This window comes from Gavia stellata, chromosome 1 (assembly GCF_030936135.1).
Source record: "Gavia stellata isolate bGavSte3 chromosome 1, bGavSte3.hap2, whole genome shotgun sequence".
Lineage (NCBI taxonomy): Eukaryota > Metazoa > Chordata > Aves > Gaviiformes > Gaviidae > Gavia > Gavia stellata.
The window spans coordinates 27351776-27379292 of NC_082594.1; the positions used below are offsets into that span (position 1 = coordinate 27351776).

A 27517-nucleotide genomic window follows, 5' to 3' on the forward strand; every position below is an offset into this window, starting at 1 on the left:
ACTAGGCTGGGAAAGCCACCACATCTTCCCTAGGGCCTGTCTCACCTACTTTTGGATATGTCTAATGTAGCAGTCCACATTTGAGCTACTGACCCTGAGTTCCCCTTAGACTCAATATGAAGACATAAGCATACTCGGAGCGCAGTGTATTTCACCTACTTGAAATACCTGCCTTACGATGAAGCAAATGATGCCCCAGAAGAACCTTCTTCTCTTCACTGGCCATCCAATCTTCCTCTGCAGCATCAGCAGGAAACTGGGTTCTGGAGCTGCCCAAGAGCAGATGCACCTCAGAACATCCCCCTTTGCTCTCTGCGATGAAGATGACAATGCTGGGAATGTCTAAGAGCAACCCCTAGGCTTTCCTCTATGTTAGGAGGGAAGGAGGTTTCAGTCTAAAAGGCAAGGAAGAATCTAGGATAAAGGACAGAGCTAGATCCTGGACAGGAGAGGTGATTTTCTCTGTCCTTAGCTGCTAAGAAAGCAAAGGGATGAGCAACACGAAAAGCACAGAGAAATTACTGGAGAAAGGGTGCAATAAACATGCTAAAACCCCTGTTACCAGTACCTCAGTACAGTTGACACTGATGACAGACGGAGCTGAGGAAAATGTCTTTTTCCAAACTGATCTCTCTCGAGTCTGCTAAAACAGTAAAATGGCACACCTGGAATTTCTGTGTAACATTATTATTGGATTTCATTGCTGCAGGAGACTGTAAAGCTTTTCCTATCCCACAGTGACACTGCTGACGTCAAATGGTGACAGAATAGGGTTCTTCACATTTACAGATTTCCTGTACAATTTGCTATTACTGCTCAAACTTAACAATAATTTATCCTTCTGTGCCCTACAAATTCTGCAGGCAGCTGAAGATGCATTCAAATGAAGTAAGCCTGCTAGTTTACTGATTCTTCTGCTCTGTTCATAATTACCACTCCGTAACAGGTATTACATAGCATCTAAACCACATGGAAAGTCTTTCCAGTAAATGTTACTTGATTTGCGTATGTGATGTAGCTGAAGATTTCAGGCATCCTCTTCTAATTATGCAGTAAAATGTGTAGCACCAGCTATTGTGTGAGAAGAAAACAAAAATTCTGTAAAACATTTTTTTTTCCTCAGGATTCTTCTGTTGTGTTGTAAGTAGGAATAAGATTGGAGAAGTTATCACTCTTTCTGACCCTTAAAGCAAAACCATTTTCAGTGGACTGTTATGCCTGGAAAGAAATAATACTCTGCCCTTTCAGCAAGGTAATGGGGACCATCAAAATTTAGTGAATTTCACCTGCCTCCCCAGAAAAGGTTACCAAGTGAACAGCATTTTGTAAGGCTGGCTCTGTGGGTGAGAGTATGGGCAAGAGGTTTCCCTGCTTACAGAAGGACCACAGACAAGGAGCTTTTAAAAAAGGTTCTGCACATAGATTCACTCTTCGCTTGTTTGTGGCTTACACTGTCTCACCATCCTCTGCAGAAGAGGCAAAAGCACTGCAAATGATGAAGCCTGTGTCTAAGATGAGAAACCATCCATGGGGATGTACAAAGTGACTGGTAGGGAAGCCTCCTCTGTCAAACCCGAGCGTTGCAGTCAGATCCCGAGGACTGGCCCAACACAGGGGATGGATGCGGCTGACTCCCACCTCCTTCTCATTGCACACTGTGAGCATGGGGCTTCCTGTTCCCAGTACAGAGGCTATCCCAAGATAAATGATAAAGTAATTATTCAGTTCTTCAATGCACGCTTCATTTCCCTTTTCTGAATCACAGTTCAAGTCCCTTTTAGACGTACCCTTGATATCAGCACAGTAGTCTAACTACAAGACAGTTCTAACTTTAAAACAAACTACATCAATACTGTATAATGGATAGGATTCAGTTTACATGCCAGATACATATGTATGTACTTTGCAAAAAAGCACTGGAAGTTAATTAGTTTTTAAACTTACAGGCATATATTTAAATTTTCTTTTTTTTTTCTTAGGAGCTTGTTGCTTTTCAGTGCAGCAGTACCATATGCTACTGTGTTAACAGTATCAGACTACTCAGATGTGTCCAGAATGCTCTGGTAAGGCTCCAGTGCTGAACGCGTCCCGAAGGCTCTCTCCTCCTGCCAAATCCTAGGGGAGCCAGGGGTGCCTCAGCTGCTCCTCAGAGGATCTGTTGTCCCATCGTGCTTTGCAGTAGGGAGACAGACTGGAATTGCAGTTTAGTCCTTCAGTTCACTGGATAATAGTCATCTCTATGCATAAGTCCTGTGCACCACCTAAGGTCCTCTTTTAGACCTGAAATTAGGATGTAAAATGGATATAAACGGTGCAGAGATCTGACTTTGGTTGCCTGCAGAGGGGTGAATTTCACCTACTAGGAACAGCTACAGCCAGGTTTCTGAATCCATATTAAAGTGCTGAGAATTCGCACCGTTGACTGGCTTGGCTGGGGAATGAAGATGCTCACAGGAAATGTTTGACACTTTTGCAGGATTTTGGCTTATTTTGTACTAGAGAACAGATACGCTATACCTGAATTTCTAAACTTATTGTACTGGCATCAGAGTAACTAGAAACCACAAAACGTAGCATGAAAAAAAGGAGAGTAGACTATTTATAGATATATTTACATCTACATACATCTACATATAGAAGCTTCTGTTCACTGGAAATCCTGTAAGCCACTGCCTGCAATAGCATCCATCCTAGGGGAATTCTAGAGATGATTCTTAAGAGACTGAGGAGATGGGGTTATGAGGTGAGCCCATCTGTGTCAGCACCTTATCCAGCCATTGCAATGGTCCATGCAGGTGGATCTCAATCCAGCAGGGTGTGCTTGTAACATCTTGGCGATGATACTCTGCTCCCCAGCCCTATAAAAGCATCAAAGGACCAAAAAGTGAGTTTTTTTTAAAAAAAGAACAAAACATTAAATCACAACTCCAGTGCTGACAGTCTAACACAACTACAGGTAGTCCATCACCCAGGTTCCCAAGATTTAATGCTTTGTCCTAGGGATAACTTTCTCTAGAAACTTCGCTCCTTTTTAAGGTCATTGTTATCATGGTTATGAGGGACTTTACACTATTAAATTAAAAATGCTCAGTCACACTTCCAGGTGCTGAGACCAACTGGCATGGAAAGGCCTGTTTCCAAGCTTGGCTGCCTGCAAACACCCCACGGGGAATGGTCCCTCTTGTTTGCACCCCAGAGACATGCCCAGGAAAGTCTGTCAGACTGCTTTCTGGCACAAACGAAAAGCAGGCCAGGCCCTGTCATAATACTTGAACAGGAATTGGGAATGATCCTAGGCACTGCCTCATTTATTGGTAGAGATGCATCCTACAAGTCTGAGACTCTAGAAGTTCTAGGTATTTATCTGAACCTCTGGAAACTTCCAGCAAGATTCCTCATGTCCCCTTACCTTAAACTTAAAAACCTATGTATAAACATTTTCCATAGGTTTTTTATCCTTGAACATGTCCTCTTTTCCTGTGGGAGTTCCCAGCTGTTTTCTGCAGGAAGTCCTGCAATAATTTCTCTAGCTCCTCTGGGGAGATAAGGGATATGGATTGTCTGATGGAAGATGGGGATGTGGTGCTGGCAGGGAGAAAAGAGAACCAGAAGTCCCGCACCTCAAGCAGGCACAGTGCCTGCTTGTTAAGCAGGCAGCCTGATTTCACAGCAACACAAGACATCCAAGTCACAGCCCAAAGTCTCACAGTTAACCGGCTGTCTCACTGCCAGGACTGAACTCAGATTTCCATAGGGCAATGCGCAAAACACGGTCCCACTGCAGGATGAGGATCTTCATTTGTAGGCCACTGATCAGAGAAGCTGAGCCTTACCTATCGTTATGTCAGTCAGGTGGGGTGATATTCTTGTCATGAAAAAAGGACATGGAAGTATATTGAGATTGATGCCTGCCAAAGGTACCTAAATTGTAGAGTGCTGAACTCTGAAACTGAGGCTGCTAAAACCAACTTCTCTAGATGATCAGCTGCAAAACTAGGATCAACACCAAAACTAGATGCCATAATAAGTGGTCTGGATAAAATCCATTTCTACATAATGAAGAAAAGCGGGAAGAAAGCAGAACAGTAAGATACAGTCCCACCAAAGTCCAAAGAGTACTTTCAATCAGGCAGCATTTTTCTGACCTGCAGTGCATTTATCAGGCTAGAAAGGGCCTGTGTTCACAGGCACTTCAGACTTACGTTCTGGAAATGTGTGCATAAAATGCCACTCTCTAAACCAGCGCAGTCAGGCTTCTGAGTTTGTGAAGTCTTAAGTACTCCGCTGCAGTGAAGACACATGGCCAGAAGGGCAAGTGTCAGAGGAGACAGACGGTGCACCTCTCCTGACTGGCACGACAGAAAATCCGGAGGAATAGGAATTACAGGTTGCAAGCACAACCATGGAAGTCCGGCAGCACACGTCGGTGGCTGGCCATCTCCCTCTGCTGGCAACTCCCAAATACTCACAGTCGCCTTCCCCAACCTGGCTGCCGGCTGCCCCTGCTCCCAGCAGGGAAATGCCAGGAGGGCAGGACCCCCTGTGCCTCCGTGTATCGCTCCTGGGTCGCAGGTAGCCTCCTTCATCCCCGGGCCTGAAATTAACTCGGAGCTGGCGCTCTCTTAACGAGGGAATAAAATAACAACTTGCAAAGCTGCGGTGGTGTTTCGCGCAGATGGTGGGAAGAGGATACTGATACCCCCATGGGGAGATCAGTTATGCGCCTTCTGGCACGGGGGAAATCAGCTGAGGGGTCCTGCTGCTCCTGCCAGCCCTTCCCACCTCCTGTGGGCAACAGCTCTCTCCAGCCCAGGCTCCAGCCACGTCCCAGAGCGCTGAGCTGCCCCGTGCTGGGGAGCACGGCCAAGTCTGACCTTGGCTTGGAGAAACTCTCCGTCTCTCCACTTTGTGCTTCACCTGCCTCATCTGTGGAGAGGGGACAATAGCCATCCCACTTTGGTTATCAGTCACGCTGAGCTGAGCGGGTGGAAATTGCTGTCTGCTCTCACTGATGATACAATCACATTTGCCTGAGGGTTGAGCTCCTCCCAGCTGTTCCGTGGGCACACAAAGGGTATCAGAGGGGACAGGACCTTCACCTCCCTCTGCCCTATGTCTTGCTTCCAGAAGACGATACAGTCCTGGCAAGTTTCTTATGTCTTGGTCCCTACCCATCCCTGCCTCACGGCTGGTAGGTCAAACACTGGTGGGGTAAGAGGCAGGGTCTCCAGCCTTTGGCTCTGCTTGCCCTGTAGGCTGTAGGTGCAGCAGCATCTGGTCAAGAAACAGGGGAGAAGCCAAAGGACTGCCCTGCGCCTGGGGGCTCTTGGTGTGCGGCTCTGACAGACAACATGCTCCTCTGTGCACTGCATACCGAACACCCAGGGGCACTCCTGTCCCCAGACTAAACACACCGGGGCTCACACCTTGGGAGAGAAATAACTTGAGAAGACTGAGTACAGGAAAGGGTTTTTACAGGCCAGGAAGGAAGAACCTAGATGAGATTTGCATAGCCATTTTCCAAAGGTCATGGGAATGAGTTCAAAATAACTCCTTGCACTGGTCTGGTGCCTGAGGCACTATAGTGGCTGCTATTGTTTCAACAAAGCAAGGTGATAACATGGCAGCAGCGCTATTTAGTGCATCAACACCACCATTTCTCCTGCCATGCTGGGCATGGAGGCAGATAACACATCAAAGACACTGCCCCTCAGCTGCTGAGATAATATTATAATATAAATATTGCATAACTGGCTACACTGCCTTTATAAACAATATGCCCATTCATGCCTTCCATTAAAGAAAATGCTGTTTGTTGGGTTTCTTGCTTTCTTTTTTTTCCCTAACGCTTGCATGTGAACAAGATGTCAGTTCCTTCCCAAGAAAAAGTAACAGCGTCGTCATGGGCAGAGAGATTTTGGCTTGGACTCTTGGGAAAAGTTACATGACACTCAATGCTCTCAGAGAGTTAGGGAGATGGGTCCCCAAGGATGGCTGGAAACAGTCAGAACCAGAAAGCTGCATGGGACTCAACTCATCTGCTTTGCAGAACATAGGGGAACTGGGCTCGAGCCTCAAGCGGTTTTGTAGTATCTTAGATGTGAATTCAATCAGCTTGATTCAGTCATTTGTATAGAATCAAATCTGCAAGACAAAGGGACATACTCAAGCCACTTCTTCTGGTACCTAGCAGGACCAACTTGCTTCTGACGGTGCAGCTTCTCTAGTTTGCAGGCTGAACACTGCTGCCAGCTCTCCCTTCCAGCACTACAGGAAGTCAGTCTAGCGCATCTGTAAACAGTCTTGAAATACCATTTTCTGGGGTTTAGATGCTACAAAAGGCACCTAAGTAAATCCTAAGTGCTAAAAGGAGTCAAGAGATCTCATTCTAGTGAGAAGACCATTCAGAAGATTTAAGAAAGTCCCACAAAGAGTGATAGATCGCACACAGAGCAGTCAGACTGCAAAGTTCAGATACAAAAGACATGGAAATAGTAATGGCTTTGGTGGCCTCCTGTCTCTTCCAAATAACAGGGGGAAGGTCAGATGTTCTTTTGGGTTTTGTATTCTGCTTGCAAGAAGCCATTCTGGTAGTGCGGCTGGCCATAGTGAATGTCATCAGAAATTAAGACAATCTCTTGCCAGGGATCAGACAGGTGGCAAACAACAATAATTCCCAGCAAGCTCAGCGGGGGCTGAAGTGTTTCTTGATTGAGGACCATATATACCAGTCTACAGTAATGGTGAGACTGTAAATCAGTCTAGAGATATAAGGACCTTCTTTTCAGATCTATGGCTCTACCGAGCTCTATTGCAAACCAGTAACAATAGGAGAGATCACAACTGCCTAAGATATGTGCTGCACCATTTACATGTTGATAAGCCCCTCTAAGTTGAGCTTTTTATGCAATCAATGGGTGAACATCACCATTCAATCTCTGCTTATTTTCCACAAAAAGCCTATGAAATATCTAATTTTTGGAATCTAAGAAATTTGCAGGCTGACCACAAAAGCTACTGATTTTAAGTACCTAGAATTTTAACGCAACACTGGAAAACAGGCAGTCTGAATTGATCTTTGCAAGTTGGGTGTCTAAATCCCCACTAGGGAAGGATTTTATGGGGTCTAGTTTTGCACCAAAGCTAGAAAGTGGTGGGATTTGCCTTTTCAGAAATGCAAGAGAAAACAAAGAATCCTTACTTTAACAAAGCTCATTCGAATGGTACACATCTTGGTCAGCTCATACACCACCTCAAAACCATGATTGACTGACTGGGCAAGCAGCTGGGCAAAGAGCTGGTTGTTGAAGATCTTGAGGCTGCAGCCACTGGGGATCTTGCAGACAGTGGCTGGGTGGAAACCGTGCTGATAGTTACAGTTGCGGCTTTGCACAAAAATACTGCTGTCACTGACACATTCAGCGTAAACTTCCCCACCTACGTAGTAAAGATGAACACCTTGAAAAAGAAAAAAAAACATGTATTATTTCTTCATTGTTCACAACACACTTTATACCAGTAATTCTTTAACTATTTTACTGGTGTGGGCATACAAGCCCAGGATCACACCAGGCACTCAGTGCCTATACATTGCCTTTTCTAAGACAGTAAACTGTGTACATATCCATGTACCTGTAAAATGGACATACTAACTTTAAGAGGAAATCATCATAAATGATATTTGGAGATACTGGTCTGGGGGAAAAAAAGTCTTGGCACGTGATGTTCTGCCTTGTTTCTCGGTGAAGGTTGGTTTACTTCTTTAACCCAACAGCATACTTTATGATACACACACACATACACATGCACACACACATGAATTTCAAACATATGTCAACCATGTACAAAGCAAGGTTCAACACTGTCAAAGAACTGACAAATCTATTATGCATTAAACATCTGAATCTATTTTCACTGTTGAGCACATGCACGATGAGCAAGACCCACTTCATTGCACGCTATTTTTTTTACTGCAGGATCCTATCTCATGCAGTTCAAACACAGCATGGTGTGGACTTAAAATAGCTTTTCTGTATTTTGCTTTATCCACCACATAAGAACAATGTATTTGCATTCACATGACGTGACTTACTCATCAGATCCTGTTCAAAGTGACCTTTAGTAAGAAAATGACTGATTTCCTTCTGGACTTTTCAGTGCCCAAGTGACTTACCAACACTAACTCTCAAATTTTTACCATGGCTTGGGGAAATGAAGATGGAAGCATTTATATCCATTTAAAGACTCTGGTACCCCCAAGGTGTCTGCTTGCATGAAAACATACCTAAATTGGTGGGAGAATTTATCTTAGCCCAATTCAGAAACCTTACAGTTAGGGATTTTGTGTAAGCTAATTGTGTAGATGCCTTTTCTAGTTGATAGATGATGAGAGGCACTGTGACCAGATGATTCACTCCATCTGCTACAGAGCGCAGGCTCACAGCCAGCTTAAACTGATGGAAGTCTGTGCAGGTGCTGAAAAGGCTCTCTCGTTCCCTGCCCCTGCTGCTTCTTCCCACACCTGCTTTCATGCTGGCAGCAATGGCTGGGGACTGGGCAGCCATCCAGATTGGGGAACTGAACCAGCTAATAAACTTAGAAGCAAACAAAGCAAAACAAAAGAAGTTTTCTTTTCAGTGAGATCTTCATCAGTGCAAGGGTGGCAATGGGGAAACGTGAGCATGAAACCACAACCTGAAGGGGGCCGAGTCATCCTGTGAAGATGCACAAACATTCACCCTTCCCATGGCTAGATTAGGTGAGATGAGCCCCTCCCATGGCCAAGAGAAGGTGGAAGAACTCAGTTCTTTGTTCTCATAAAAACCACCTCTAAGTAAAAACAAAATCCTCCTCTCTATTCCCAGGTATGGCATTCGAATCCTTACATACAAATGCATATGTTCACAGAGTCTCAGTGGACTGCCTGCAAAGCTAGTGATAACTATGCTTTAATAATTCAGTTGTAATTAGTTTTATTCCTTTTGCCTTTCATACAAAAAAGACTGGTTACATATTCCAAGTCTGTTCATCATTCTGTGGTCATGACAGCAAGGGGCAGCAGCACATCCTTAGGACAAAAACAGCCTCTGAACAGAAGTGGGAAAGGCTCGAGGAAAAGCAGGTTGAGTGGGAAAAGAATCTGGGAAAAATACATTCTCCCACAGACTTCCAGAGTGACTCAGATGGGAACCTTGAAGTCTGTCTTCAAGCCATCACTTGACTTTTACTTCTATGAACCCACGAGCTCTCAAATTAGATGTGAGTGACAGGGAGGTGTGGCTCAGAGCACACACCAGTATTGCACTGGGAACACAGGTGAGATGACAGCTCCATTAGACCAGTCATCAGCTCCAGTCCAACCACACCAGACATTATGGGGTGCTGCACATCGTGACCACTCTTACTTGACCTATGTCTCCCTTCCCTTCTGTGGAAGATGGATAAAAGGGAACAACTGGAAACACAAAGGTCCTAGCTGACCTTGATGGAGTCCACATAACTTTCTGAAATAAACAGAGTGAGAACACAGGGTAGGGAGAGAGGAATAAGGACATAAATGTTCACCACATTTCAAATCTTCAGGTGTGGCTACTGATTTAGGGTGAACACACTTCTGGGTGCTAAGATGAAAAATTTTAAAGGCTGGCTTTTCAGATTATATTGAGTAACCCAACTTCTGAAAAAACTGAATGCTTTCAAAGGCATTGCCCAAACAGTGTAGTACAATAACAAAAACACCAAAGTCACTTCTGAAAGCAGAGGCTACAATTTGCCTTTTCCTTGTGGACTTTTAAAAAGCAAGAAATACAGCAGTAATGAAATGTCAGTGTGTATTTCCATTCTTCTGGTATTAATCTGCCAGAGACAAGCGCACCCTCAAGGAAGCCAAGCAGCTGAATACGTATTTGTAGAACACCAAATCAAGGGTCCGTATGTTTCAGTGGGGATTTTATTGCTCTCTGCAGAAACTGGAAATTCAGTAGTCTCCAAGCATCCACATCTTTTTGACACTCTGATCAGAAGTCCCCTTTTTGTCCTTGAAGTCTGACTGCTGAAACAGGTCCAATTGCTAGTAGATGTTGCATTGTGTTCTGGATTGTTTTTAGCTTTGATGTGGTATTTCCAGGAAACCGTTTCACGCTGATACACTAGATGACAATTCAATCCCATATCCTTATCCTACTGAGCTAATCTTGTTTACTCATTCTTTTTTCTCCCCTGTTAACATGTGACAATTGTATCCATTTCAGTAGCTTTCATCTGTCCAGCAAGCCTTTGAACTGCACACTTTTGGAGTTGCTCTGTGCTCTTCTGCAGGCCTGTACTGGTGCCACTTCTATTCCACTTGAACATGTTTTTTTAAGATTTGCATAAACAGGGAAGAGCTGTAAAATTAAGGCTCTCTGATATACTAAGCTCCTTTGTGGGCAACCTTCTCCCTTCCCTTCGGCAGATTCCTAGTGTAAGACTTTAAAGGACTTTTAATCAATGAAGACAGATCTTCAGATTTGAATGGATGAGGACCATTAGCATCTACCTCATTTTCTTCCTGTTCTGTCTCTTCCTCTTTTGGGACAGAAAGTCACAGGATGTAACATCCTCAAATGACAGCTTTGACTGGGATCTTTTGTCATTCTTCTTTTAGGGCCGGGCTCAGCTTTGATCTATACCCTTCTGACAGCTTATGCTGATAGAGAAGCTTTCCTTTATTTTCTGAGTAAGTTAGAACTAGATGTACAGCTCATTTCCACTCCTCACAACAAACTACTATGGCAGACACTTGTAGCATCACACTGGCTTCACACAGTGCACCTGCAACACAAGTGCTTCCCCTTCCGGAGAAAAGTACATCTCCCGCACTAGCCTTCAGGTTCACTGTTGTTTGTAAAAGCTATGTCACATTTATCTCTGAGCTTCCTCGTATTCAGTCATTCAACACTAGACTATCAAGAGCCAATTAAAATACAGCTCTAGGCCTGGGAAATGAGGTGAAGTTGACAAGATAATAGGAGTGGAACAATTAGAGTTAATTAGCCCAGTGGGAAATCCATTCCCAGGCAGCTACTGGTGAGAGGCTGGGTTGGCAAGATAATGAGTCTAGACTGGATATACCAGAACAGACAAACCTTCATCTGCACAGAGAAGTGGCCAGTACAGGGCTTCTGACTCACTGCCATAAACAACAGTAAATTCTGGGAGAATATCAGGCCCTATACAGCCCTAGTGAGCTGGGATGGAGTGTGTGCAGCCACGCATGTCCAGGTGTGGTCTCCTTGTACTTGTCACCAGCAGCATATGCTCCTGCATGCGCAGGGTATATGTACACCAGAAGTGGAGCGTACAAGGAGAACTGCTGGAAGGAAAATCCAAGACTTAGTTTTACTGGCAAGAAGTTGACAAGGCAGGGAATCAGACTGGTAGGGGGGGAAAAAAGCTACAAAGGCAACTCTGGTAGAATTCCTCAGCTAAATAACTCAACTACTAAGTGTTTCATACATCTCCCTTTGTTATTTGGTGGTAGGAGAAGCAGCCCTGAGGCACCAGCAATTATCCTTTTAGTGGCATTTCAATGGCAATATTCCCAGTTGCCAGAAGCTCTAATAAATAAAATGAAAATACATACTGCTAAATTGGAACACACAACTATAAACAACATTTTTCTCTTCACTGGCCAAGTAAATAGCTTTTGTAAGGAGCTACTCTGCTGATTGTTATCCAGTCAGAAAAGAATCAGCTGCTTTTCTTCTATTTCAGAAGTAATCTCAGAGCTTTGGTTTTAAGACAAGCACATCTGACAAATAAGCTAGGTTTGTTAATGCAATGCACTGTTCTTTCAAGCTCTGAATATTCCCAACGAGAAGGGATTTCCTCTTACCTTTTCCTATGTGTCTCCTGGTGTTTTCTATAGTAGAGTTGCGGTTTACATTTGAAAGCAGTCCTAGGCAGAACCTGTTTTTGTTATTTGAGGGATCTGTAAATCCATCTATAAGGATACTTCGAGAGGAAGCCTGGAAAGTCTCCCCTACTCGGTTATTGAGTTCGTAGTAGGCAACTGAGCACCAATGTTGGGGTTCTTCATAGCAAACAGGCCGAAAGTCTGTGGGAAATAAAATTAATCAGTTGCTCAGGTCTCAGTAACATTTTTTAAACAATCATTCTCTGTTTTCTTTCCTCCCTCCCGCTCCCCCACCCCCGGCTCTTCATCTAAAACAGTCACTTATGTCAGGCTTTATCTCAACAGCAGCTTCTGTTTCTTCTTAATTTTATGACTGAAGCCCCAGATATGCAAAGGGCTGGTACACCAGCTTAACTCTAAGCCTCTGAGGAGTCCCACTTGTTCTTAAAAGTGATAACTCCACTGCATTAAATTAAGCACATGCTGACATTCCTTGCTGAAGCAGGGCCCAATCTCTACACTGAAAATAGTAAGGGACACATCTGCTCCGCTCACCAGGAGGAGCTAGGGATGACAGATGGGCTCAAAGGAAGTCAAAACTGAGCCAAGCCTTCAGCCTAATACCAAATTCTGAAGTTCAGAAGTAATCAATCACTCCCCCCCAATTTTTTGCATGCTCTGGGGCTTTCTGCTTCCATGTGGGACCGTAAGCAGAAATGTCAGCAAGGTCACTTCTTTTCGATCTACCCCTGCCCAGATTTTCCAAATCAGAGACAGAGAAAGACTCAAAAATGTAACAGAATCTCTGAGCCTCATTTGTCCTACAGGAATTAGTGGGAAAACTTATCCTGCCTGCCCACTACAGGCATGTGAGACCCCCTGCCCCCAGAGCACCTCTGCGCATAACCTCTAATAAACTTCCAACTAGTATTCACTAGGGCAGTGATCATGGATGGTGAACTATGGTAAAGAGATTGAAGTATCTCAACAATTTATTTCAAAGTATTGGTGTCTGATAACTAGTTATTATCTGGCCATTCTGCGTACCAATCTGTAATTAGCACTATCACCCTCATCTTCCTTCTGCTCCAGTTCTGTGATATATACATGTTCCTCACTGTTTCAGAAGGCTGGCATTTCTTTAATATGCATTTGTGTGCACAGTGTTCAGCCCCTGTGCCAAAAGGACATTTGTTTAGGACTACAATATGCTGGACTAAAAGAACAATGGTGATTTTTCCTTTGCAGTAGCAGGAAGCCAAAGGAAAACCCCGCAGAGGAACTCCATTTCCCCTTGCTGCTCTGCAGCAATGGGCTTTGAATGGTGGAGGCATCACCTGCCACTACTAGTCTGGAGGTAGTGGAGACCATGCTGGAGAGGTCATGAAGTTGCTTTGAGGGGAGCGAGGGGGATCCCAATCCCTTCTAGTCTGACCACCCATGCCCTCTCCCACTAAAACATTCTTATATGAGGACAAAGAGTTTGGCCTTCTGTAAAAATTTCTTTGTACTTTACTAGAACATGTCCTTTTCTTTCCTAGCCAGCCAGTAATGTAACATTAATACAAAGATGGCAGTAAGAAACCTCCCAACCACAAGACTTTAAAGTACTTGAAACCCAGAACTGAAGGTGATAAAGAAATCAGTTCTGATATTGATAGTGCTCTTTTGTGTTATATTGCCTTACCATTCTTGATTTGATATCTTTTTCTTTACAACATAGATAACAGTGTTTGCTTTCATTAACAGCTTTCTAAAGGTAATAGTCCATGGATGCAAATAAGGTCTAAACTCTGTAACTTCACACATAATTCACTGAGTTCTTAAATCAACCTATTCTGCTAGGTAATGGATGGGTCTAGTACACAGCCTTACTGTAAAACTGTCTGAAACCTATTATTACAGATCACTGAACCTTCTTGTTCAAATAACAATCTTTTTGCTTAACAGTTTTTCTTTGAAGAATAGTACAAATGGTTATTTACTTTCAGCTTCTCCATCGGCAGATTTACCTCCATTGGGCAAAGACAGCACTAGTTGACTTTCAGCTATTGCATCCATTGACCGCCCATTGTGGTTTCCTGGAGGTTCTCTTGCATGGTAAGGCGGGGGTGGAGTTTCCACTATTAGAAAGAAGGAAAGAAAGAAAAGAAAGAAAAGACCCCTAAATCAATACATTGATAAATTCTCTCCAGCTTTTCCTGGTGAGTACTTAGCACTTATTCAGCATTGCCTAGCTAGAGAAGGGCTGGAAACAGAGCGCAAGTCTGAACCTGACCTCCCTTCAGTCTTCAGATTAAGACCATTACATGTTCAGGGAGGACAGGAAGGAAGGGCTGTCATGTTGGACATGCTGCACTTGAAAGAGAGAGGGACAGTCACAACAGTGCCTCAGGCCTAAACCGGTGTCCAGTCAAGCTCTCTGTTAGTACAAGTTGTTACCCTAAGAAAGTAACACAGTTTGATCCTTCAGTTCCAGACTTCTCTCCCAAATGTAAAACTTGAAGAGGATGATTTAAGAGCAGAAGCTAACTTTAAGTGATCCTCTGGGAGAAAGCACTTTTTCTTCACAGGCTATAGAAAAAGCCTATGGAAAGCCTTTATACTCTAAAATCAGACTTGGCAAAACTCCCTCCAGATTTGTCCTTTTTACCTCTGTCCTACAAGGGAAGGCTGGCCCTCTTCTGCTTTGTTCAGTCTCCCATCAAAGAGAAATGGATGCGATGAAAAAGTATGGAAAACAAGTGTCAACTCACAACCTGCCCAGCTCCTGATTTGTTTCATTTATGGCACAGTATGCTAGAAAACAGAAGGTGACTCTATAGTGGGGATTCTCAAGAAAGACAGGAGGCTTCAGAAAGCCAAAAGAAAAAGGGACTTCATTTTCATATTACAAAATGCCGACACTCACTGCGTAAGCACTAAAAGTATGCAGTTTTATACATTTGAACAGAAACTCAGTGGGCTTATGTGTAAATTATAGCCATATACAAGCTTGCAGGACTAAGGGTCTCTTTAAGAAGACCAGGGTTTAACATGGTTTCAGGTTGAAATTTCCTCTTGTGTTTGGGGTCTGTTTGCTGGCCCTCAAAACAGAGCAACTTCACCCAGAGTTGATAAATGTGGACTGTCTCATAAGACAATCATTGAATCTTTCAATTAAGTACTGCACAGTATTGTTATTCTATTTAAGCATTGTTCAGGATTTAGGAATTTCGTACACTATATGATATTTCTAACACATAGATGACATAACCCTCCCACAGAAAATGCAACAATATAAAATAGTAAAACAAAATCAAGAAAGAGCGGAAGAAAATACAAGTCACAGAAAAGAATGTAATGTGGTTATACAGGTATTTTTAATGTCTACACCCAAGCTAGTCACCATAAGCTCTCCTTATACCCACTAAAGAAAAACAGGCACTGCAGACACGGTGCATCTCGGTTGCTATAGACATATACCTTAAGATGCAATGAAACTTGTTCTAGGGGTGCCTGTTTTTCTCCACTGATTACAGAGAGAGTATAGACAATTGCATGCACTGTAGAAATTTGCATTGTTGACATCTATATTTGGCCACACCAATCCTACTCAAGGTTCTTGATGTAACTCCAGTTTGCTTTAGATACTCTTCCATCCCTGATTGTTAAACAGGCAAATTATGCTTATCAGCATGGCGTGTGCTGTGATATACTGAAGCTCAGGTTGAGCCATTTCCATTTTTAAGTAGCTTTGCAAGGTCCCAAGTTCAGTTAAATGCACGAGTCAAGAGCCATTACATAGTTGGAATGGGCCTGATTTACCTGTCAGGACCAGCTACACTGAATCCAGCTTGGTTACACAGAGGTGAAAGAAAAAGATGGGAGAAGACAAACAAGTCCTTCTACTTGCTGAAATGTTTCAATGTTACTAAATATGATTTAATCTGAAATATAGATCTAGAGAAGAAATGAATGAAGGTCCATTCAATGAATAGAGAGGGAAAGAAAAACATCACACCGTTTTTAAAGCGTCCAGTTTAAAAGGAAGTTCAAATACTACAAATACCTTGTAAAAATAAACATCTTTCTTGCACTTAAATTCAAAATAGGTGTATCATTAAGGACATGAATTTAAATGCTTTGTAGTTGAGACATTAAAACATTAAGCTACAAGATTCTGACCTGAATTCATCCTTGTGAAAAAGCTGAGATCATTTAAACTATTTGAGAGTTTGACAATAAAGTGCAGAAGTGAATATGAACCATGTTTTGATATCAAGCCCAGCTCTCAGCTGTGTTGCATGACCCCTTTTTGGTGTATTTAACAGCAAAAGCATAGTTAAATTCTCATGTAATTAGAGCAGTACTAAGTAAAGAGTTCACAACGCAAACAATCTGAGTGACATAACCCTGCCAACCTCAGAACTGTGGAGCTGATGAAATATGTTCCAAAATCATAGGAATTTGTCTGGTGACTTCACCAAGTGTTGGGCCAGATTGTTAAACACCTTAATTTCCTGAAGTTTATAGAGTCAGTGTGATCCCATACATTAAAAGATATTTCTGCGTATCGATATCCCCATTTTATCCTGTCTGTCTTGATGGAGTTTCTAAAGGTCCCTACTACTAGAGGTGCCTAACTTAGGTGTTGCAAGTGCTCTTTTCCATGGATTGTATCAGAAGCTTGGATGAGCAGCTTTAGGCAGAAGGTGGCCTGGCATACCTGCTTCTCTCAACTTTCCCCTTACAGTAGTCATGAAATCTCATCCAGGCACTTCTAGGACTGGGATGACTACCGCTCTTAGTCAGCATCCGTCAGAAGGACTGGAAGACAATACTAAGAGAGAATCACAAGAAATCATGTTCCAAATCCATCCTGTCCAACATGTCAATCTGTAGCTACAGCCTGGGGAAAGCACACGGAATTGGCACCTGACCCCGGGCCCTGGCAAGAACCTCGACCACCTCAGTTGGGATGTCTGAAAGCTCATTCTTACCTGTGAGCTGATAGGGACTTCCTGGTCCAGAAGAGCTTCCTGGGGAGTTGGGGTAGCTGATGCTGTTAGGCGATTGGGAGAACATGTGGCTGGGTGATGATGGAAAAGGGGTGCACGGAGGATGCTGGAAAGAATCAGGATAGGTAGCATTGTGCGGCATCAGCGGCTCGCTGTGCAGAGAAGTGTTTCGAAACTTGGCGAGGAGGCTGAGGTGAGGGTTAAACTCACTGTGTCTTGGAACGAGTACAGGAGGTAGGACTGAAAATAAAAACAGGAACAGAAAAAAATCTGGTTAAACCTGCACTCTTGAAAGTATATCTCTTCGTAAATTAAAGAGAGGCATATTCCATGCTGCCCAAATATTGCTGTCTATAGGTAAGTCAGTCATTGAAGGGCAACAAACCTCTCCAGAAACAAGAATCAAAAGCTGATTCTTGGACCTTTTTTTCCCAGATTTGCAGCCAATTGCAGCAATTCCAAATGCAAAATATGGACTCATTCCTGACTTAAGCAAGGTACCATAAAGTTCACAGGTATGGCATGCGCACACAGCCCTCTTACAGAAATGCAAGTGGCACATTTCTCCCTCTAAAAATTACCTATTCCTTCCTTCCTGAAAGACTGAGCATGTCAGGAGTTTGCTGAATATTACCACCAGGATTTGCCAAAACCACAGCCAAGTTTAATAACAGCTAATAGTGTGCCACAATACACTGTGTGTTTTACTACCAGATGGGCAAAAGGAAGCACAGACCAGAATCTAGACACCAGATTTAAAAGGTTTTCAGGTACTTGAACATGCTGCCAGCCAGACAGTGGGATCTTTAAAAGGAAATGTAAATGGCAATTCAAATATTGCAGCAACATTAATTTAGCTCTTGCAATATAGTTAGAAAAGATCTAGCATAAGGAGGCAAATATCAATGGTTGGTAGTTAAGAAATGAAAAAGACAGGTCAGAAAACTGAAATCCAAATTAATCTATGTAGAAATTGGTCTAATGGAAGATACCGCCTCTCTTCACAAAATCTCTTCACTCACTAGGACTCACTACATCTTTAGGATAAGAGGAAATGGCCACAAGTTGCATCAGGGGGGGTTTAGATTGGGTCAGACATTGGAACGGGCTGCCCAGGGAAGTGGTTGAGTCACCATCCCTGGAGGTATTTAAAAGACGTGTGGATGAGGCGCTTAGGGACATGGTTTAGTGGTGGACTTAGCAGTGTTAGGTTAACGGTTAGACTCGATGATCTTAATGGTCTTTTCCAACCTAAATGATTCTATGATTCTATCTCATACTGTCAATGCTATTAACAGCACTGCTGCATTGAGAAACCTAAAGTCGACACAAATTATTCTGGATTCTGACATATCAGGAGTGAGAGCAGAATTGGAGTCAAAACAGTTTAGAAAATCCAACTAGTGAGTTACCCCTAGTAACTAGTGAGATGTAGCCCCTAGGCTGGAACACAAAGAGGCTTGCTAAATAGTTCTGCATATGACAGCTCAACTTGAGTCTTTAACTGGGCCTCCCATAGTCCTTAGGGGGAGAACAGCACCTACAACAGGTGATTCATGTACCCCAAGATTTCTCTATTAGTTATTAGCTCATGTAGTGACTAATTGCCTTAGTTAAGGCCTTAAAAGCAAGAAGGGGGAATGAATCCCCACTTTCTATCGTGCAGATCTAAAAGCCACCAGAGAAGATAAGGAGGCAATTTGAATTATTGTGACAAGGACAAATTCTCCCAACACTGGGAACAGTTCAGCAGGCTTGTATTGATTGACCTAGTGTCCAGAGTTCCTCTGGCCTAAAACCCAGCAGCATGTAATCTTTCAGTTTATCCTTACTAGCTTATGGAAACGAATAGCAGTGTGTGCTCTTGGTTATAAATGCTGACAGGAATATATGGTTTGAACGTGTTTTAACACATTGTTTGGGCCAAAAAGCTCTGCCTAGGTAAGGCCAATTCTTTTTAGGTAAGTTAGCTAACACCTTTTAATTACAGTGAACTCTCATTTATCCAGCATAATAAGAGTGGAGTAAGTGCTATAAAGCAAGTAATATACAGATAATGCAAAACATGTGCATGAGAAGAGGCTGGAGGAACACCCTGCTTGGAGTGCACTCTCAATGCACATCAATTGCTCACAGAGCTGAGGCAGTTTAAGCAGGTGCCTGGTACTAATGGCAGGTTTACAGCTTCTTGCTTGATGTAGCACTATGCTGCACCCAGGGCAGGGTTAAACCACGCTCCTGTCCACCCACTGGTATATACCATTTGGGAATTGGCCAGTCACCCATGAACTGAAGAACTGAGCCATAAAAACATACAAAAGATTGGACTGATGACAGGGTTCCCTGCAGAAGTTATCTTCTTACCTGCCTGGAAACACAGGCACTGGGATACCTGTTAAGGGACTATACGTAGACCCTTCTCTGGCCCAACGCATTTCTTATTAGCTTCTGGCCAGCACAAGGATGGTGCTCTGGTCCTTCTGCCTCTGATATGCCCCAACCTGTGGGATGATTTTGTTGCGACCCTCTTAAGTCCTTTGTTAGAGAAAGGTATTTCTGCTTCTTTACCGCTTCTTTAGAAATCTTTTTGGATTTCCTAGACTCCCCAGGTAGGACTCATACAGGCGATATAGGTATTCACATCTGAGATGCACTGCCCAGTCCCCCTTGGATACCTTCATAGCCAGTGGAGAGAAACAGACCCTTTTAGTGCTCAGTTCATCTGCTCTATATTGGGACAAGGCCAGTACCACCACTGACAATGTGGTTTTGGTGAGCTGGATCCCTCCCATCCCATGCTCCTATGAGCAGCTCCAGGCTGTGAGCTGCTGCTGCTTCTGGAGTTTTCCTCTGATGCTCCATGCAACTGGTATGATGCTTGCCAGGTCTGCTGCTGCTCAGCCAGCTTTGACCAGCAGCCCGAGAATGGGGAACTGGTGATCCCTTTGCTCAGAGGTCCTGAGCAAGAGACAGCTGTGCTACAGCAATGCCATGCAGCGTTGGGAGGTTGGCACCTTGCTGCAGCTACCACCGCTAAGGAAGCAGCTTTCTTCAACCCTGTGAGAACTCAACGCAACTCCTTCTCTAAATGAAAGCTGAGAATCTGGATGTGTGAATAGTGCTTGCCAGGAAAAGCCTTTGACTCGCCCTGAGTGAGTCAGCAAGAGGAATTTTCAAGCCTTGAACTCCTTCCCAGCTCTGACCAGGGTACTTTTAATTTCTGCTCTGCTGTACAGTTTTTGCCACCTCACTCAATCTTTCCACTGACTGCTCTGTGGCTGCCTAGAGGGCTAAAGCCTCTGTGGTGGTGAGGAATTCTGAGATTTTCTTGTTTGTGGCTAAAAATTCCCCAGAGGGCCTTGTTCTCCTTGCTCATTTGGTAACAGATGTCACTCTCCAGGGCTCAACAACTCTGAAGGAAGTGTAACCAGAGGCATGAAACTGAGTGACTGAGCGCATTGGGACCTGTTGTCCGCATAATTTACCTGCATTGTCTCCACTCAACCGAGTCCTTTTCTTCTACCTGCTATTCTCCACTGAGAGCCAGGGGTGGATCCTTCCTTCTATGCATGCCCAAGTGTTGATGATCTTTGTTCAACTGAAGACAAATACAGTCATGTCCAAAGTCCTGCCATTGCCTTTCCTGCACTAGGTTTTCTCCTGTTCCCTTTAGCTGCAACAGTTCTTGCTGGAAACGTGGCTGTGCCCAGAGCCTACGACTTCTTTGCTTGCTAGCAAGCAAACTATCTGCCTCACAGTTTAATTCTAGGTACAACATCCACCCTGTGATTTCTCACACATCAGCCCATCTTTGCAAAATTTACTACCTTCGGAGACTTACCCTCTGGTGACATCCATCTGTTCCCTATGCCCACAACCATTCACAGACACCAAACACATGGCCAACAGTGAGATCATCAGGTGGTCTTCCAACTGGGGGGCTACCACATCTTAGTCCCACTCAGGCTTGACGAAAGCAATCAGTTAGTCTAAGTCAAAAGTTTATTTAGGCTCCTGCTCTCTACAGCAATGGTGCATACTAGAATTTGCACTATCTACACATTAATGTTCTCATATAAAAATAATAGGGTAAATGTTCAGGCAGCTTTCATATTTTTCTGAAACTGCAGCTTCTCCTGACAACAACCACTCAGACTTCTGACCAGCTCTTCAGGGCAAAACAATGAAGGGGGAAGCAGAGCCTAACCACCATACCTATCTCCTTTAGGCTAGGTGGCCTAACCCCTCTCTGCAGTGGGATGTTGCACAAATAGAGGAAATACATGCTGCTTTTTCCTAAATGGCACCTGCTGCTCAGCAGACCTGAGAAGAAATCTGCTGGACACACTGGTAGCAGCAATAAAAGCTAAGCATAATCTATGCAGTATTGGTGAGCACAGACTAGGATGTGGCTGGCCAGCCTGAGGACACAGCAGAGGCAACGAAATCCCTGAATCTCGAACCAGAGCGTAAAGCTGCTCTGTAGTAATAAAGGTCTAGGGATCTGCCAGGCCATTAAAGAAAGGGTGAGGCCCTCCCATCTTTGGCACAACTCATTCATTCTGAATAAAAGTTAACAGATCTGGTCACAGAGTGGTTGACTCACCAAAACAGACTGCAGTGATGGAAAGTGAGCCCCAAAAGGATGGACATTTGTATGAAAATAATACTGGCTTGTGGATTATAAAGAAATGCACTGCTGACTAATTTCATGGGTGGATTCTCTAGCTCCAGAGGATGAGATTCAGAGAATCTCACATAAGCCTAAGATCACCAACAGCCAAGATGCAGAAGACTTCCTGTAGTTAAAAGAGGACTGTTGTTTAAACAGACTGGCACCTAGGTCAATCACTCCCAGCCTTTTCCGTGGTGATCTCACTGCTACCACTTTCTCCTCAGCTCATGCCTCGCCACCACCTCCTTGCAGCATCGCTTTCTAACTGCCTCTGGCCTGCAGCTGCATAACTGCCACTTGCAGTAGTGCAAGTTACCTCTCCTGTCGCTGCCCCAGCACACCTGAGTAGGTTATACTCCTTGCTGCATCTCATCTTTAGCAGGGGGGTGACTCACTTGTTAGCTTCGGCTGTCCCCCTAAGAAGAGCAGTAGGGGTGAATACAACAGCCCAAGAACAATTCCTGGGTCCTGCGGAAAACTGGCACGGCACAGCTTGCATCCTCGCAGCTGTGCTCTCTTTCACCTCCAAAACAAGGTGGTCATGTCCAAAGTGCCCCAAGTCCCTCCTGCGGGCTAACCCCTGCACCCTGAGAACTGCTAGCTCATGCAAGTCTGCATGGGTCAAAGCTGTGCCTGGGAGCACGCTACCAATTCAGCAATACCTACACCTTGGCTATGTCTCATTTGCTGGTAGAGAAGTAGCCAGTCTGCTGCACAGACAAACAATAGAGACATGTCCACAGCTGAAACCTTCTGAGTTTCAGGGTCAGAACAACAAGGTTTGGCAGCCATTTAGCAGCTGCTGGATTATCCCAGTACTAGCGTTTGTTAGCTGGCACTGAACAGATCAGAAGACCGGTGTTGAAAACAGCACTGTGCAGTGCTGTCAGCTACCACACTGAGGAGACTCCATTAACTACCCTGGAGTTACACCGGAAAAATATGAGAAGATACCAAAGACTGCAGCCTTCAAAGAGAAAGATACACAAAATGGGATATTTTATGAGCATCTTTTCTTAGATTCTTGAAGAGTTTATTTTAGCAAGGCAGGAGATCAGCTCTTTCCACTAAAAATTGTTGACAACAAGCACCACTCACTGCAGCTGTAAAATTTTAGTTGTGACAATGTTTACAGCAGTTCAGATACAACTTCAAAATGACAGCTCCACTGCAGTGGAAGGACTATCAGAAAAGGGAGCAGTGCCTGTTGTTTAACAAATGTTAACAAATGCCTTTCCCTTATTTCATCTGTGTGAAAAGAAACATCCCACAGTTCACTTATCTGATCCTAATGTCACCTCAGAGTAAAGTTCATGCCAGACAAAGAGTAATCACAGAATAATAAGTATACACTTACCAACCGTATCCATTAGTAAATTAAATTACTGTGATTTTTGGCAGCAAGGGAGAGCTAGGTTAGACATTAGAAATCATTTTGAACTGTAAGGATAGCAAAGCAATAGATTCATTTGCCTGGGGAGGTTGTGGAGCCTCTGTCACATGGGATTTTTAGAGCTCATTAGAAAATAATCTGTCAGGAATGCACCTGGTAATTTGTTTTGTTTTGGGAGTAGGGGCAGAGGAGAAGAGGATGATTGCTCAAGATCTCTGCCAGCCCTGCTTTCTAAGATCCCTACAGAAGTCAACACTGAACACGGTAATTTTTTAACAGCTGTTTCATTGACACAAAGCCCAATTAAGCGACCCTTCAGCAAGTTCCTAAGTTTTCAGTGCTGACCAAGTCCAGTCTAAAGAGGACCATCAGTGGAAAAATTCAAAGTTTTATGGGAACTTGGGGGATTTATTTCACATAAACTATCCATTCAGGGCAGTAAATCCCACTGAAGGCAGGCCACCAGGAATTTTAGGAAGAATCAACTGACCTGATTTCATATCCACAGCAAAATAAGCCATCTTACTGTAACTCTAATCTTTAAAAAGAGAGCTAGTGATACATTTTTCCTGTGGATTAATGAGTCGATCATTGGTTTTCAGACAATGAGGCATAAATCTAGCCAGGGTGGTTAAGTCTAGGCTGGTACCTAGACTTCATGCAAATGGACACCAGTTTGCAGGGGGAGGGTTCAGAGGGCTGCCAGCACCCATGTCCACGGAGAGGAAGCTCACTTTCAGCACCCTGGACAAGATCCGGGTGCCCTCAGGGGTCCGATTGGACACCGACCCCATGGGGTGAGATGCTCCTTACTCCCGGCTGCCGGAGCTGTAATGCCACCGGGCAGGGAAAGACCCAGGGTCCTTCCATCAAATGGAGCCTGCCTTTTCACATTTCAGAGCACAGCTCAGCAGGATGCACCAAGACGAGACCTGCCAGTGCAAGAGCTAATAGAGATGTGAATCATTTGCAGATGATAGAATTACCTGGGGTTTCCACCCGTCGGTAATGGTAGGGGTTAATGCACACTTCTTTCTGTTTGGAGCCAAATGGGAACTCACAACATTCCAGTGGTTTCAACTCATGGTGAGATTGTAAATCAGGCCAGCGCCACACTCTGCAGTATATGACGTGGGGAAGCCCCTTACGGTGAGACACCTGCAGCCGCCCATCCAAGGAACGTGGGATCGTGACACATTTGCTGGGCTGACCCGGGCAGCTCAGAGCCCTTTCAAGTTCTTCCATGGCACCTTTTTTCTTCTTTAACTTCTTCACCAAGGAATCAACAGCTTTTTCTGCCCACTTTTCCTCTTCATCTCCTTGTTTCCAGCCCAGCAGCCTTTTCACTGCAGGGCTGGTGAAGGAGAACAAGGAACTGATAGGGGTGCTGGAGTGCATAAGAAGCAGAGATTACACACGAACGTCAACAGAAGCACAAATCGCTCTCCTGCCTTGCAAGGCTTGCACGGAGTTTCCACAATATTGAGATGGATGCTTCCTTCAAGGAAAGGTTATTCCACACATATGTTTTTGTAGTCTTAGGCACTGGTTACAAGTAGTCTAACAGGGTGGGTCTCAGAACTTTCCAAACATCAAGAAACTGCCGATGAAGCCTGGAATAACAACACAATACATAGTTAGGCTTCACACACTCCTTTCATTGTTCCTTCAATAAAATCTTTTGAAAGATAAATGATTCAAAATGTGTATTTAATTTTCAGTGGTTTTCTGTTTGTTTTTTTGCTGTTTATTTTGGGTCCAAGCCTCTCCTCCCCACTACTCTCCACACTCATTTTAGAGTTGAACCTTGGAAAGCATTAAGTGGCCAGTCACTTCAGTATGTGTTTAGAGTTTAATGCACTAGGCAAATTGTTGTAGAGTTGGGGTTATATTCACTACAAAAGAAAATGTACCTTTAGGTTTTTTTATGCTGATAGCTGTATGTTCAGCTCAAGCTGCTTCTACGAAATTAAATCTGTAATATCAAATTTTATAGAAGTAATGAGTAGAATGTATTTTTGATTTCAACTCCCTCTCTGCCCCTCCAATCTCACTCTACTGTCAAGAGTTGTACAATATTAGCTGAAAAAATAATTTAAAATTCAACTACTCACAGATTTCATTTATTGCCTTTGAAAGATTTATCACTATTCTCTAAGTTTATTTACATTGTCTAACATGCAAGAGAAAACCTTGTTTGCCTAGCCAGTCTGTTTCGCTTTCTCCAACAATTCAAAGATTTTTGGATGAAAATCACAGACTTTTGGACATGGTTTGTGCTGGATGGATCCTCAGTTATTTCTGCTAGGAGTTGCTACATCTGACAAAGTCCAACAGAAAGAGTTTAGCTCTTGAGCGTGTTTTTTTTTTTTTTTTTCTTTTTTTTTTTTTTTTAAATGTAGCTGGAGCCAGTCTAATTTTAGCTGAAAATGACATATTTCCACTGACTGGAACTCTGAGGAAAAACGTCCTTGTATGTCAAGCTATTTACTGCTTTAAATATACTTCGTGGACCCCCTGTGCATACCAAGTCCAAAGGACTGAAATATACAGAGGGCACTTAAAGCAGGAGATGGGGGCAGCTTCTAAATGGATGCCTCCAGAGAAGCAGCTACATGACTGCTCTAGTCCACCCTTGTGGGAGGACTTGGGTCCTCTTGCTCCCCAGCAGTAAAGGCCTGGACATAGTCCTCAGAACTACTTATATGCAGCCACTGAGAAAACAGAGATAGTGCCCAGTGTTGGGAGCAGCAGGGCTTCACAAACAATATTATTCTGCATTTTCCTTAAATAGTAAGAGTTCAAAGGGCACTTGGGGACACTGAGTGCAGGCACACGTACGACATTGAGACAGGAGGCCAATCCCAAAGACTGGTTCCTTGGCATAGTCTGATATGCTCAGCATCACACAGTTCTGGAGCATGCTGCAGGGTAAGCACACAGGCCAGGGCATCAGAGCCTCTTAGACAATGTGCAATGTTTGCTGAGGACCAATGACCACCTGAAGTTGTTTTCATAGAATCACAGAATCATAGAATTGTTTAGGCTGGAAAAGACCTTTAAGATCATCAAGTCCAACCATTAACTTGTCACTTGGGAGAAGAGACCAACACCCACCCCTCTACAACCCCCTTTCAGGTAGTTGTAGAGAGCGATAAGGTCTCCCCTGAGCCTCCTCTTCTCCAGGCTGAACAACCCCAGTTCCCTCAGCCGCTCCTCATAAGACTTGTGCTCCAGACCCCTCACCAGCTTTGTCGCCCTTCTCTGGACACCCTCCAGCACCTCAATGTCTTTCTTGTAGGGAGGGGCCCAAAACTGAACACAGGATTCGAGGTGTAACCTCACCAGCGCCGAGTACAGAGGCATGATCACTTCCCTACTCCTGCTGGCCACACTATTTCTGATACAGGCCAGGATGCCGTTGGCCTTCTTGGCCACCTGGGCACACTGCTGGCTCATCTTCAGCCGGCTGTCAATCAACACCCCCAGGTCCTTTTCTGCCGGGCACCTTTCCAGCCACTCTTCCCCAAGCCTGTAGCATTGCATGGGGCTGTTGTGACCCAAGTGCAGGACCCGGCACTTGGCCTTGTTGAACCACATACAATTGGCCTCAGCCCATCGATCCAGCCTGTCCAGATCCCTCTGAAGAGCCTTTCTACTCTCAAACAGATCAACACTCCTGCCCAACTTGGTGTCATCTGCAAACTTGCTGAGGGTGCACTCGATTCCCTCCTCCAGATCATTGATAAAGATATTAAACAGAACCGGCCCCAATACTGAGCCCTGGGGGACACCACTTGTGACCGGCCGCCAACTGGATTTAACTCCATTCACCAGAACCCTTTGGGCCTGACCATCCAGCCAGTTTTTTACCCAGCGAAGAGTGCACTGGTCCAAGCCATGAGCAGCCAGTTTCTCCAGGAGAATGCTGTGGGAAACAGTGTCAAAGGCTTTACTAAAGTCCAGGTAGACAACATCCACAGCCTTTCCTTCATCCACCAGGCGGGTCACCTTGTCACAGAAGGAGATCACGTTAGCCAAGTAGGACCTGCCTTTCATAAATCCATGCTGACTGGGCCTGATAGCCCGATTGTTCTGTACATACCATGTGATGGCACTCATGTGAGGATCTGCTCCATAATCTTCCCCAGCACTGAGGTCAGACTGACAGGCCTGTAGTTCCCTGGATCCTCCCTCTGGCCCTTCTTGTAGATGGGTGTCCCATTTGCTAATCTCCAGTCAGCTGGGACCTCCCCACTTAGTCAGGACTGCTGATAAATGATTGAAAGTGGCTTGGTGAGCACTTTTGCCAGCTCCCTCAGCACCCTCGGGTGGATCCCATCCGGTCCCATAGACTTGTGTGTGTCTAGATGGTGTAGCAGGTTGCTAACCATTTCCCCTTGGATTGTGGGGGCTTCATTCTGCTCCCCATCGCTATCTACCATCACAGGGGGCTGGGTACCTCCTAGCCCTTTCCTCCTAGCCCTTCTGTTTTGTTCTCATGCCCATTCCTGTGCCCCACTATGTTACCCTTTAAGATGTCCAGAACCCTA

General features: G+C 44.3%; 1 protein-coding gene across 3 annotated transcripts; it reads right to left on the minus strand.

Annotated features, from left to right (window-relative positions):
- Positions 1 to 2700: 2700 nt before the first annotated feature.
- Positions 2701 to 24362, minus strand: SMAD9 (SMAD family member 9). 3 transcript variants are annotated; one of them, XM_009814661.2, is made up of 6 exons: positions 23951 to 24362; positions 16879 to 17136; positions 13909 to 14019; positions 11876 to 12097; positions 7202 to 7458; positions 2701 to 2858 (listed from the first exon to the last, which is right to left on the minus strand). In XM_009814661.2, exons 1-6 carry the CDS (start codon positions 24360 to 24362, stop codon positions 2715 to 2717), a joined length of 1404 nt encoding a protein of 467 aa, XP_009812963.1. In that variant the 3' UTR covers positions 2701 to 2714. The 3 variants fall into 3 exon arrangements, with proteins under 3 accessions (XP_009812963.1, XP_009812962.1, XP_009812964.1); XM_009814660.2 differs by having other exon boundaries at positions 13882 to 14019; XM_009814662.2 differs by lacking the exon at positions 13909 to 14019.
- Between the last annotated feature and the right edge of the window lie 3155 nt (positions 24363 to 27517).

Excerpts from the sequence above, each read along its gene's own strand:
- SMAD9 (XM_009814660.2), bottom strand. The coding sequence starts at position 24,362 with ATGCACTCCAGCACCCCTATCAGTTCCTTGTTCTCCTTCACCAGCCCT. Across the intron at positions 17,137-23,950 it reads CCGACGGGTGGAAACCCCAG|TCCTACCTCCTGTACTCGTT; the intron begins GTAATTCTATCA and ends TTTTATTTTCAG. Across the intron at positions 14,020-16,878 it reads AAGTCCCTATCAGCTCACAG|TGGAAACTCCACCCCCGCCT; the intron begins GTAAGAATGAGC and ends TCTTTCTAATAG.